The sequence below is a fragment of the Apis dorsata genome, unplaced genomic scaffold (assembly GCF_000469605.1).
Source record: "Apis dorsata unplaced genomic scaffold, Apis dorsata 1.3 scaffold_655, whole genome shotgun sequence".
In the NCBI taxonomy this organism is placed as follows: domain Eukaryota; kingdom Metazoa; phylum Arthropoda; class Insecta; order Hymenoptera; family Apidae; genus Apis; species Apis dorsata.
The window spans coordinates 98,128-111,790 of NW_006263844.1; the positions used below are offsets into that span (position 1 = coordinate 98,128).

Sequence of the window (13,663 nt, forward strand, 5' to 3'; positions counted from 1 at the left end):
ATATTAAAGAAATACAAAATGTGGTTTTATCATTGAAAAGTTGGATATTTGATGACTATAAAGATATTGCTTTCTTTAATAAACTCACTGAAATTAATATTTTATGATATGAAAAACGCAATAGATAATGATATGAAACTTTAAAGATGTGTATTTAAACTATAATAAAGAGATACTGAACTGATAATAAAAAGGTATCAGAATACCAGAAAGAATTAAATAAATATACTTATATATTTTTTCCTAATTCAAATTACTTAAAAATATAATATTTTTATTATTATTGTTTTACTTTTCATATTTTGACATCTTATTCCTTTTTCTTTCTCTATTGATCATTCGTTCATGTTAAATGATTAATGCAATCAATAATATTTTATGAAAAAACGAATGAATTATAATTTAAATTTTCTATCAAAAATATTCATCATATTCATAATTAATAAATATATAATTGCAGATTCATAATATATTTAAAAAAATATTTTAAGGCAAACACACAATTATAAAAATAGTTACTTTCGATTACATAAAATTCATAAAGTTGGCAACATATATCTAGAAATATTTTAATAATTTATGTTGGTAATATTAATTGACGATCAACTCGTATGAGTGTGCGCTGTAGTTTCATTCGTTCGGTGACAATGGCGGCAGACCTTGATCAGTTTCAACAGCTTTTAAATACACTCCTGAGCACGGATAATGATGCCAGAACCCAAGCAGAAGTGCGTATATCTTTTATGATTTTTACATGCATATTTTATATATATTAATTTTTTTACAAAACATAAGTCTTATAAAATGAGATACTTCATTTCCAGAGCACGTTGCCAACATGTTGTCAGAATTTGCATGTGGGCACCATTCAGTGATTTTTCACATTGAATTACAGTTCTACTTAGAATTTTTTTAATAAATAATTTTATATAATATCAATATAATTAGTTTCAAGTTAAATAAAATTAATTATCTTAGTGAATACTGACAAGTGTTTAGAAGAACCTAATAAAATCCAAAATGGTGTCCCGTGGTAGCATGCACCCCTCCAACCTTTTACAATCATCCGTGTCATTTTTAATGCGATGCAAATATGCGTCTTATCAAATTGTTTTATGATTATTTTATCGTTTACATGATGCTATTATAACATTACAAGATAAAAAAATTTAATTTAGTATTAAATAATACATAATATATAACGAAAGTATTTAGCAATATTTATAAATTCTGTATTTCGCTTTCCCGCCTACACAGAATCATTTTCTATTTGATTTCCGGTATTTCTGAATCTATTTTAAATGATATAAAAAATGTATTCATTTATATGAATATTATTTCATATATTTAAAATTATATTATTATTGTTATTAATATTAATTTTTTACATTTCATTTAATATGCATATAATAAAACTATATAATCATATCCTATACTATACCTTTTTTTCTTGGTTTTATTTAGTCTAGTAGTTTAAAATGTAGTATTAAAATGTTAATTATAAATTGTTATTTTTTAAATATTGATATTTCTTATTGACATTTATTTACTTCATATTTTAAAATAAAACTAAAATGATTAAACATGACTATTTTATTAATATTATGATTTTTTTTTATCTAAAACAAAAGTGTTTCATTATAAAAAATTAAATTTTATAATATATATGTGTGTGTGTTATATTATATATTTTAATATTTTAGGATGCATACAACAATCTCCCAGTGGATAGCAAGGTGACATTTCTTCTAACTTCTTTATGCAATGCCACTCTTACAGAAGAGATGCGTGCCATGGCTGCCGTCTTGTTACGTCGACTCTTCTCTTCTGAATTTATGGATTTTTATCCTAAAGTAAATATATTTTTATTATATTTATTTTAATAATTTTCTAATTGTAAAAATGAAAATAAGCTTTATAATATATATTAGAAAATTTTTGTTTGCAATAAATTTTATATTTTTTAAATTTTTATATAATAAAGATATTGTTCAGCTTTTATTGCTGATGCATATAGTAAATTACAGACTAAAATAATTTCAAGTCATATAATGCTCTCTGTAGTTTATGCCAACAACTATTGCCAATGATAAAGTGACCTTATAAATTATTGTGAATCTTATAAATTATCAATTTATATTATTTATTAAATCTATATTATTTTTATTATTATATATAAATATATTTTGATATTTAACAAATTTATTTCAAACATATAAAATGTTTAGAAAATATATCCATATAAATAAATATTTATAAAATTTTAAGAAAAGTTTTCAAATATAATAATTTTTAAATTTTCATAATTTAAGAATATATTAAAATTTTTAAATTTTACTTAACCCATGTTTTTAAAAAATTATATAAACATTTTATAAAAATTGAAATTTTATTAAAAAAACAAAATATAGATTAATGTACATTATCTTTTGCAAAATTCTTATATAAAAATTTATGTTTTAATAAATTATAATACATATAAAGAAAAATTCATCTAAAATGTATCATATTTTTGTTTATATATATATGTATAATAAAAAGCTATCAATATATAGCTGTCAATATAGCTGTATTTATTTTTAGATTCCACCAGAAGCACAAGCTCAATTAAAAGAGCAAATTTTATTATCTGTTCAAAATGAACAGACAGAAACTATTCGACGTAAGGTTTGTGAGGTTGCAGCTGAAGTTGCAAGAAATTTGATTGATGAAGATGGTAATAATCAATGGCCAGAGTTTCTGCAGTTCCTATTCCAATGTGCAAATAGTCCTGTACCAGCATTAAAAGAAAATGCTCTTCGAATGTTCACGTAAGTTTTGTATATATATTTTAATGTTTTTATATTATAAATATATATAATTTCGAATTTCACCGCATAATATTCATTTTAAATAAATATAGATCCGTCCCAGGCGTATTTGGAAATCAACAAGCAAATTATTTGAATCTTATAAAACAAATGTTACAACAATCGATTATGGATTCTGCAAACTATGAGGTATTATAGAATATATTTTTTTCATGTATATTTATACTTATATTTTTATATTTCTTATACATTCGTTTTATATTTTCAATGTTTAATATGGAAGAATGATACACGAGATAAATATAGTTTAATTTCTCGTCATAAATTCTTCCTATAGAAAAGTTGCCTTCTGATGACTATTATTTATGAAGATTTAATTTATAGACAGATACGGGGCATATAAAAATTAATAAATAAATAAAATTTTGTTTACTTGTATTTGTAATTTTTTTTTGTTTCTTTTTTATCATTATTCGTTTTTTTTTGCATAAAATTGCATAAAAATAATTTTCTTGTTTTTTTTTAAATTTTATTTTTAATAATTATAATAATTTTTTTTATAGGTCAGATTTCAAGCAGTAAGAGCAATTGGAGCTTTTATCATTTTGCATGATAAAGAAGAAAATATACAGAAACATTTTTCAGAATTATTACCAGCAATTGTACAAGTAATTGCTCAATCAGTAGAAAAACAAGGAGATGATGCTCTCTTAAAAGTTTTAATTGATTTAGCAGAATCGACGCCTAAGTTTTTGAGATTACAATTAGAAACTATAATGGAAATGTGTATGAAAATATTTTCGAATGAAGATATGGCTGATTCATGGAGGCAATTAGCATTGGAAGTATTAGTAACATTAGCAGAAACTGCTCCTGCAATGGTACGTAAAGTTGGTGGAAAATATATTGCATCTCTAGTACCATTGGTACTAAAAATGATGACAGATATAGAAGAAGATGAAAAGTGGAGCTTTTCTGATGAAATCGTTGATGATGACAATGATAGTAATAATGTTGTTGCTGAAAGTGCTTTAGACAGATTAGCATGTGGTTTAGGTGGTAAAACTATGTTACCACAAATTGTACAAAATATTCCTTCAATGTTGAATAATAGTGATTGGAAATATAGGTAAATATTTATAAAGTATTTTTATTTATTTTCAATATTCATCACAGAATAGTCAGCAGTTATTCGTTCTATGCAAATAATTGCGTTACATCTGTGATAGAGTAATCTTTCAAATTATCTATTTTTATCTATCGTTTTGATAGTTTAAAATTTAAGATTTTTGAAGGATGTTCTTTAATAGAGAGTTGATAATAATATTGTAATATTATTGTCATAGATTTAGAACAAACATTTATATTTTTGCTAATTTATTAAAAATATTTAATAAAATTATAGTTATAAATATTCAAAAAATTTATAATATAGACATGCTGCTCTTATGGCAATATCAGCTGTTGGAGAAGGTTGTCATAAACAAATGGAAGCAATATTACCTCAAATTATGGAAGGAGTTATACAATATTTGCAAGATCCCGTAAGTTTGAAAATTATTTTTTATAAATTTCATTAAAATACCATGAATTGAGTCAGCAGTTATATTTTTTGATATAAATATAATAGTAATAAGCATTAAATTCATGATAAACTAAAATGAAGAATTTCATATTCATATATATTATCATTCTGACAATATATTAGAATACATTTTTCGAAGTTAAAGTTAACTATTATTTTTTCAAAGATATTCATAGTTTTGGAACATACATATTTATCTATTGATTAATTATATTTACTAATTATATATCTTTTGTAGCATCCTCGTGTAAGATATGCAGCTTGTAATGCAGTAGGTCAAATGTCAACTGATTTTGCACCTATATTTGAAAAAAAATTTCATGACAAAGTCATTCCTGGTTTATTAATGGTTTTGGACGATAATGCAAATCCAAGAGTTCAAGCTCATGCTGGTGCAGCACTTGTAAATTTTAGCGAAGATTGTCCAAAAAATATATTAACACCATATTTAGATGCTATTATGGCTAAATTGGAATCAATTCTTACTGCTAAATTTCAAGAATTAGTTGAGAAAGGAACTAAACTTGTCTTAGAACAAGTAAGAACAGCTATTAACTATATGTACTTAAATAAAATTAGTGCATATATAATTATTTTTTTAACCTGTAATAATAATTTTTTTCAATTTATTTTTTTTTTATAGGTTGTTACAACTATTGCATCTGTTGCTGATACATGTGAAGAACAATTTGTAACATATTATGATAGATTAATGCCGTGTCTAAAATATATCATTCAAAATGCTAATCAACAAGAACATAAAATGTTACGTGGAAAGACAATTGAATGCGTGAGTCTTATAGGACTTGCAGTAGGACCTGAAAAGGTATAATAATATTAAATAATAAAAAATGACATAATAAAGTATTTAATATTTTGTTTTTAAAAATACATTATATAACTATATTTTTTATGGTTATATAGTTTATTGCAGATGCTAGTGAAGTTATGGACATGTTATTAAAAACTCATTCTGAAGGAGATCTTCCAGATGATGATCCACAAACAAGTTATCTTATATCCGCATGGACACGAATTTGTAAAATTCTTGGTAGAAAATTTAAAATTTTATCTTTTTGAATAAAATATATTAAAATATGATTAAACAATAATAATTAAATTCTCTCTAGGTAAACAATTTGAGCAATATTTGCCATTAGTAATGGGTCCAGTTTTACGAACAGCCGCTATGAGACCTGAAGTGGCTTTATTAGATAATGAAGATATGGAAGGTATAGAAGATGTTGATTGGGAATTCATCTCTCTTGGTGAACAACAAAATTTTGGAATTAAAACAGCTGGTTTAGAAGATAAAGCTTCTGCTTGTGAAATGTTAGTTTGCTATGCGCGTGAATTGAAGGAAGGTTTTGCAGATTATGCAGAAGAAGTAGTACGGCTAATGGTTCCTATGCTGAAATTTTATTTTCATGATGGTGTTAGAACAGCTGCTGCTGCAAGTTTACCATATCTTCTTGATTGCGCAAAAATAAAAGGTTAATTAATAATAATTATACGAATATATTTTCATAAAATATTAATTCTTTGTATTATAATTATAAATAATAATTAAATTATAGGTCCACAGTATCTTGAAGGAATGTGGGCATATATTTGTCCTGATCTCTTAAAAGCAATTGATACAGAACCTGAATCTGATGTTTTATTAGAATTATTGTATTCGTTGGCCAAATGTATTGAAACTCTTGGTGCAGGTTGCTTAGGAGCACAACCCATGGCTGAACTTTTACGTATATTGGATAAATTACTTAACAAACATTTTGAAAGAGCAGTAGCTAGATTGGAAAAACGTAAAGATGAAGATTATGATGAGGTAAGATTTTGCATATATAATTTTGACAAAATTTAATTAACATTATAGATAGTTTACAATTTTTATTAAAATTTATTATAGATTGTTGAAGAACAACTTGCTGATGAAGATAATGAAGATGTATATACTCTAAGTAAAATAGCAGATATTTTACATGCTTTATTCACTACTCATAAATCTTCATTTTTCCCTTATTTCGATCAAATTTGTGGACATTTTGTTAAATTATTAAGTCCTGAAAGATCTTGGTCAGATCATCAATGGGCTTTATGTGTTTTTGACGATGTAATAGAATTTGGTGGACCTGAATGTGCAAAATATCAAGAATATTTTTTACGACCAATGATACAATATGTGTCAGATAAATCAGCAGAAGTAAGACAAGCAGCAGCTTATGGTTGTGGGGTTTTAGGACAATACGGAGGAGAAGCATTTGCTCAAGCATGTGCAGAAGCTTTACCTAGATTAATGGAAGTTATAAATGATCCAGAATCTAGATCACCTGAAAATGTCAATCCTACAGAAAATGCTATTTCTGCAGTAACAAAAATTCTTAAATATAATAATAAAGCAATCAATGTCGATGAAATACTTCCTCATTGGTAAGTTTTATTTATTAATCTTAATAATCTTAATAATCTTAATAATCATATGATACAAAATGATTTTTTTTGTTAGAGGACTCAAAAATTATATCTAATTCTCTAAAATATATATAATTTAGCGATTATGTAAAAATTAATGTTGAAGCAATTATGAATATATATATAAAGAAAAACAGGAGTATGTGATTGGTGATATTATCTCTTTGGGTCTCTTTTAGCGAATCATGTATTATATTAATTGTAAAAAAATTAGTAAAAAATTTATTTCTCCAGGCTCTCTTGGCTACCAGTGGTAGAAGATGAAGATGAAGCACCTTATGTTTATGGATATTTATGTGATTTAATTGAAGCAAATCACGTAGCAGTTTTAGGACCAAATAATTCGAATCTACCTCGGTTAATAAGTTTTTTTGCAGAAGCATTTTATAAAGATGCCGTACCAACAGATAATCCTGTCATGGGTAGAATTCTTAGCATTGTTAGACAAATACAGGTATAAGTAAACAATGTATATTATATAAAATATATTTTTATTCTATTGCATATTTATGTTTTAAAAAATAATCTATTCTCTGTTTTAGAACAACGAGTCTATGTTCCAGGCATGCATAAATGCATTAACAGCAGATCAACAACAGGCACTGCATGAGGCACTTCGTGCACAGCCTACTAATTAGCCATTTGCTTTTACCCTCGATCTTTAATATTTTAATATAAAAGAAAAAAACATACACACACACATTTGCTTTAATAAAGCTTGTGGAGAAATCACAGATTTTAGGTAGCTATGGAACAATTGCGCCAGCCTAATTATGAAGAGAAATAATTGTATGTAACTATTTGATATAATTCATATATTTGTTGATTGTATTTCATTAGTAGATACAATAGTCATCCCATTTTTTACTATTTGGAATTGTTGCGAATTACATACCATAAAACTTGTACTTGTCATTACTTGATGAAGTGTGATATGTTAAACATAAATTTAGCAATATAAAATTTATTAAATTATATAAGTGAGTTCGCACTGACGAAATTTTTATAATTCATTATTTTTGCTTAATTTATAATGATAATACAATAAAATAATATTGCATTCATGAATTTATTTTTAACATAAAATTAAAACAAGACACATTTCCCGCCATTGCGAGCCGAACGATGCTTAGTGTCTATTTTTTTTCTTTCTCTCTTTTTTCTTTTTTAATGCTTTGTAAATTGCATAGTATTTGTAAACACTAACTCCAGCTTTGGAGTTTAGAATATTAAGAATGTTCATAGAATAATATTACATTTTTGTCATTGCGATCTCTTTGTCCCAATTATCCGCCTTCTGATACTACTTTTTTGGCAGAATAACAAAACTGCGAAAAATAGACTGGAAAAACACCAACTCATTGCTATCAAATGATGGCATAATATATTGTGATTTAGGTATTTTTATTATTAAATTTAGGTACAGTAAATGTTATTTAATAATATCGATAATATTACAGCGTTGAAGTTAGACGAAACTGTATACGAATGCCTTTTAAATGAAACGTAATGAACTGCAATGTAATGTATAAAACATTTTATATTTTGATATATTAAATTATTTGTTAATTCTAATTCATCACATTGGATTACATTAGAACAAAAAGTATACATTTTCAGTTTGATATAAAGTATACTTAATCGTGTAATTTTACAGCTAATTTACATTGATTTATTACGCTTATTTAGCTGTAATTTTGCAATTTGTTATTGCGTAAAATAAAGTATAACAATGAAACCAAGATATATTACTGAAATAAGTTGAAAAGAATGCTGGGCATTACGTTTCTTCCGGTTATTGTGTAATGACAATGTGAATTAAGGACAGTGGCGTAAAAAAATGACTGAATGGAGTAACATTACAATTTCTTGTTCTTGTTGCTATTTATTTGTACACAATAATTATCATGATATTTACCATTGCAAGCGAATTTGCAATGGAAAATATTCCAGAAATAAAATCTGCGACTAGTTACAACAAAATCCTCCAAAAAATTTTTTTTTGTTACGACACAAAAGAATATAACTAATGGTCGGACATTTATTTGTATGTATATATCAAAGTATATAAATATTAAAACTAAGTACGTAAAGTTGAATTACATAAATGTAATTATTGATAATTAGTAGGCACTGCCTCATTAATTATTTCATGAAGACTAAGATCTTGTGAAATAGATACAAGCAATGTGCGATTGTAAACATTTCAATTAAGAATTATTGAAGGACTGTTCGTGCGATGTATTGTGACAAAAAGATTTGTGAAAACAAAATCAATATGAAAAAAGTAAAATTATAATTCTTATAATTATATAGAGATTATTTTAAAGTTATTATTAATTAAAATAAATCTCAGCTTTTTAATTGATTGTTTTGCTTTACCTTTAAAATTATACATTTTATTCGTAATATAAATGAAATTTTTACAATGTAAGAAAGAATCATAATTATCGTTATATTACATTTAATTTTCGTTTATAAAAAAAAATATATTTAAATTATTACTTATTGATATATATTTAATCATATATATAATTTATTATATAAACTATGAAATTACGATCAATTATATAAATACTTAAATTTAAATTTGAATATATCATAATATATATAAAAATAAAAGTAATGACAGTATATTTTCATTTAGAAGTTTTTATTTAGTTGAGTAGTTAAGTTTTTGTTTGTATAAACTAAAAATAAATTAAAAATATATGCTGCATGTCTTTTTTATGCGAAACATTTTGTTATATAGTATTTAACAATTGTATATCAATCGAAACATAAATGTTAAATATGCGTTCGATGAATTAATTACTGTAAAAAATATACAAAATGCAACTATTGAGCAATTTTCTCTTATGAGTTTATCAGATATTGCGTCAAAAATCTTCCGTAATTCATAATAAATATTTACTTTAATGATATTTTAATCTATTCTAAATAATTCGTTCATAATTACATTTCGTTTTTAATAAATCAGTTATGCCGTATTTCAGGCGTCACGTCATCAATTCAATTAACCGAAAATAAAATTTTTTTAGATTGAAATATTTTGTTTGTTATTACATATATAAGTATATATATTAAATTTATTATAGATGTTATCAGATAAATTACATATAATGTAATTATGTATGGCTAAACAGAAAAAAGTTTATAACATAAAAATGATACATATTTAAATTATGCTAAAAAAATTTATTTTATATAATCATAAAAATGACAAAAAAAATAATTTCTTAAATAAAAATCCTTTAATTATATCATAATGTAATAATAAAATTATATCAAAATAATAACAAAAAATTTAATTACCCTTGTAAAAAAATTTCTAAGAAAATTAAAACTATCATTATTATTAAATTTATTATTACTACATAAATGAAAACTTTATTATAAAATAAAAAGATGAATATAAAATAACTGAAATGAATTTATCAAAAAATATGTTCAAAATATGTAAATTTTCATTATTTTAATTCATTTTAATTATTTATGTGACCAAATTATATTTATTTATTATGTTTATTGTTATATAACAGAATATAAAATATTTATTATTAATTATCATTATCATTCAAATTCAATACATTTCAATAATAATAAAATTATTTGTTATTTTTAATTTAAAAAATATATTAATAATTTGATAAATTTATAATATAATAATATGTAATGATATTATTCGTATATTCATATAAAATAATTTTAATAATTAATTTTATATAAAATACATACACACACAGACATACACACACACACACACACACACACACATATATATATATATATTTGAAAGTATATGTACATTTGTGACTGCGATAAGTATATAATATTATGATCATCCGATATTACGTCATCATTCCCCCTCCCTCCTTTAATTAATACTCATAAAAAATGTTTGGTGCACATATTTTATGCATTACAAGTAACATATCTGTTATGTGAAATTTATTTTTAATTGATTCTTATTATTAGTTTAGTTTCTTCAACAGTTAAGTGTAACAATCCGGTGTAACTATTGTCTTGAAAAAGTACGTTCTTTTAAGATCAAAAAGCATATTATTGTAGTTATTCTTTTTAAACTACACTTTAAACATAAAAAGATTATATTTTCATATTAATAAATATTTTATGTTTAACAAATTTTAATTATTTAATAAAAATTAAATAACTATACTTATAAATTACAATTTATTATCAATATTGCATAATATTTAATAAAATAAATTATTTGAAGAATAATTGAAAACTAATTTATTTTCTTTCCTTCTTTTTTCTTATAAATGCTATTATTTAATATATATAATTAATTTGAATAATCTAAATAGATTTTAGAATATTTATGAATTTATAATATTTATAAATTTTTACTTTCGCAATAAAAATAAGAAAGGAAAGAATTTCAGAATAGATATTCTGATGTTTTTGTTTTTAATAATTATTGAAACCGCACTAGATTTAAATAAAGATATTTATATGGCTTCTTGCCCTCATTTGTAATTCTTATACTCTTTTAATATAGAACTCATGCATATACACTTTTTCATTTGACTCGAGGTTCATAGTGCTATTATTTCGTCCCTGATAATATACTGAAAATGTGTAATACGTAGTATCCACAAGTGTTATAGCAGTTGTGTGTGTCGTGAAATAGTATTTTAAAATAACATAAAATGTGAAATTTCTCTAAAAATTTCCAAGAATTTGTTTTTTAAACTTTTCTATAAAAATCCGATAAATCAAATAATGAGTTCAATAAACTTCTAGCGGAACTCTGATTTTTCGTCATATCCTATTACTTATCTTTATAGTCAATCGTCGTGTATACAGAAATTAGGGCGTGAAAAGGTTCGTTTAGTTCAATTGGAATTTATAAAAGTTTAAAAAGAAAGTATATATAAAGTTAAAAAATATATGTAAAAATAAATTATAAAAAACCGAGTGAACAAGTTACTTGAGATTATACATTATTATTAAATTTTAAATATTATATCTTTGATTGATTATATCTGGTTATATGATGTTTTCTGCATTCTTCTTTTTTTAACTATAAAACATATTTTAGCAACATGCTATTGTTTTACAAGGAATAAATGTATAAAAAATTTTATTGAATCATAATATGTAATAACCAAACATGACTGGTTCACAAATAATTCGGCACATCTCTAATTGTTTCCTGGAGATTATACGATTATTCATGAATATTTTATAATCATAATGATTCGTAATCATAAAATTATAATAATGACATTGATCAATAATTTTAAGATAACTTGTGAAAACCAGGTAAACGTTCATCAATTTCTTGTGTAGATTATAAATGAATATTATATGTAAATATATGTATAATTAAAATAGTATCTAGCTTTTAATATCTTAATTTAAATATTGTTAAAAATATTTGCGATTTTTATTTTATTTTTTATTTTTTATGAAATAAATATAATTAATAAATATTATTAAAATTTATAATTTTAATAATACAAATTTAAAATTTTTATTTATTTTTTATTATACGTAATTCAAGTAAAAGATTATATATAATTTTTATTTTATATTTTATATATTTTGTATTATTTTTAATGATAAGACATTATACAAATAATTTAATTATTTATAATAATATAAATAACAATAACAATATCAATAATAACAATTTTAAATAATATTTTGTTTAATAGGTTTTTTATGGACCTAACATTGAAGCAGTAAAAAATGTCTAGAAAGCGTGCTAGAGAAGAAACTATGTTGAATTCTACATCATATTCAAATATTCAAAATGGAGAAGATGCATCTTGCTCCAGGGAAGATTCACCTATATATCCTGTAAGTAACATTTAATATAATAAATAAAATTTGTTATAAATTCATTAATATTATAAGTTGTTTATTATTATTTTATCATTTGATATTTTATTAATTTAAAGCAGTATATATTTATTATGTTGAAAATTTGTATTAATATATATAATATATTTATATGAAGTATTGTTATATGAAGTATTTATTTTTTGATTTATTTATAAAGTTTATATATAAATTATATTATAATAATAAGGAATTATTTCTAATAATTCAAAGATAATATATCTGTAATTTCATGTATATTGTATCATTCATTTATATATCTAATTTCATAAAAGCAAAACTTTTTAATGATAATGATATAATATATGATGCAAGATCATAGCCATATCTAATGAAATATAATATTGCGAATACATAATTTTTTAAATAGTCTTGTTGAAATATTTGATGATAATTATATTAACATAGAGTTTGCAACATATTTATGGCTTATATTATTATATGTAATCTAAATTTTTTTTTATTAATATATAAAGAAGTTTTATATTTCAAAAAAATTTTATCTTCTCTGACTTGAAGATTTGTAAAAGCTAATTGAATTTAAAGAAATTTTATAGATAGATTATTTGAAAATTTATTTTTTTTTTTTTTTTATAAAAAAATAATTTTTTTTAATATTAACAGCTAGTGACAATGACTTGGAGAAGCAACAGGAATTCACATAATGAATCAGGTCAAATTTCACTGAAAAAGTATAATAGTGAAATTTCTATTTACCACAAAGAACTTCCAGTGAGTTTAATTTTTTTTTTAATAATTTTAATGCTGAAATATATAATATCTTTAATTTTTTAATCTTTTTATTTTAATTTTAAAAATAAATATAAATATTTTATTTTTTATATAATTAAAAGAAATATAATTTCACATAATTAAAATAAAGCAATTCTCAAAATTTATGAAGAAAAGGCTGTTATTA

The 13,663-nt window shown here is 22.8% G+C and overlaps 2 protein-coding genes and 1 non-coding gene across 8 annotated transcripts in view; all 3 read left to right on the forward strand.

Moving 5' to 3' along the window:
• The first annotated feature begins 581 nt into the window (after positions 1–581).
• LOC102674541 (importin-5) lies at positions 582–9,234 on the forward strand. The gene is made up of 14 exons (XM_006621974.2): positions 582–728; positions 1,704–1,853; positions 2,584–2,810; positions 2,903–2,999; positions 3,374–3,939; positions 4,246–4,354; positions 4,634–4,933; positions 5,039–5,221; positions 5,320–5,446; positions 5,526–5,888; positions 5,973–6,226; positions 6,308–6,828; positions 7,105–7,324; positions 7,413–9,234. The coding sequence occupies exons 1-14, from the start codon at positions 612–614 to the stop codon at positions 7,506–7,508; spliced, it is 3,330 nt and encodes a 1,109-aa protein (XP_006622037.1). The 5' UTR covers positions 582–611; the 3' UTR covers positions 7,509–9,234.
• Positions 3,088–3,215, forward strand: LOC116186406. The gene has a single exon (XR_004151390.1).
• A 1,485-nt stretch (positions 9,235–10,719) lies between the features above and the next one.
• The window catches only part of LOC102675519 (choline-phosphate cytidylyltransferase A-like), a 5,767-nt gene continuing 2,823 nt past the window's right edge, over positions 10,720–13,663 (forward strand). Inside the window, exons 1-4 of one of the 6 annotated variants that reach the window (XM_006621985.2) lie at positions 11,422–11,721; positions 11,939–12,162; positions 12,558–12,702; positions 13,369–13,476. In XM_006621985.2, the coding sequence (XP_006622048.1) occupies positions 12,592–12,702; positions 13,369–13,476 (219 nt within the window). In that variant the 5' untranslated portion in view covers positions 11,422–11,721; positions 11,939–12,162; positions 12,558–12,591. Of the gene's footprint in view, positions 10,905–11,420; positions 11,722–11,938; positions 12,163–12,557; positions 12,703–13,368; positions 13,477–13,663 lie in introns of those variants that run through there. The other 5 variants (XM_006621986.2, XR_422615.2, XM_031513496.1 and 2 more) reach the window with 5 other exon arrangements.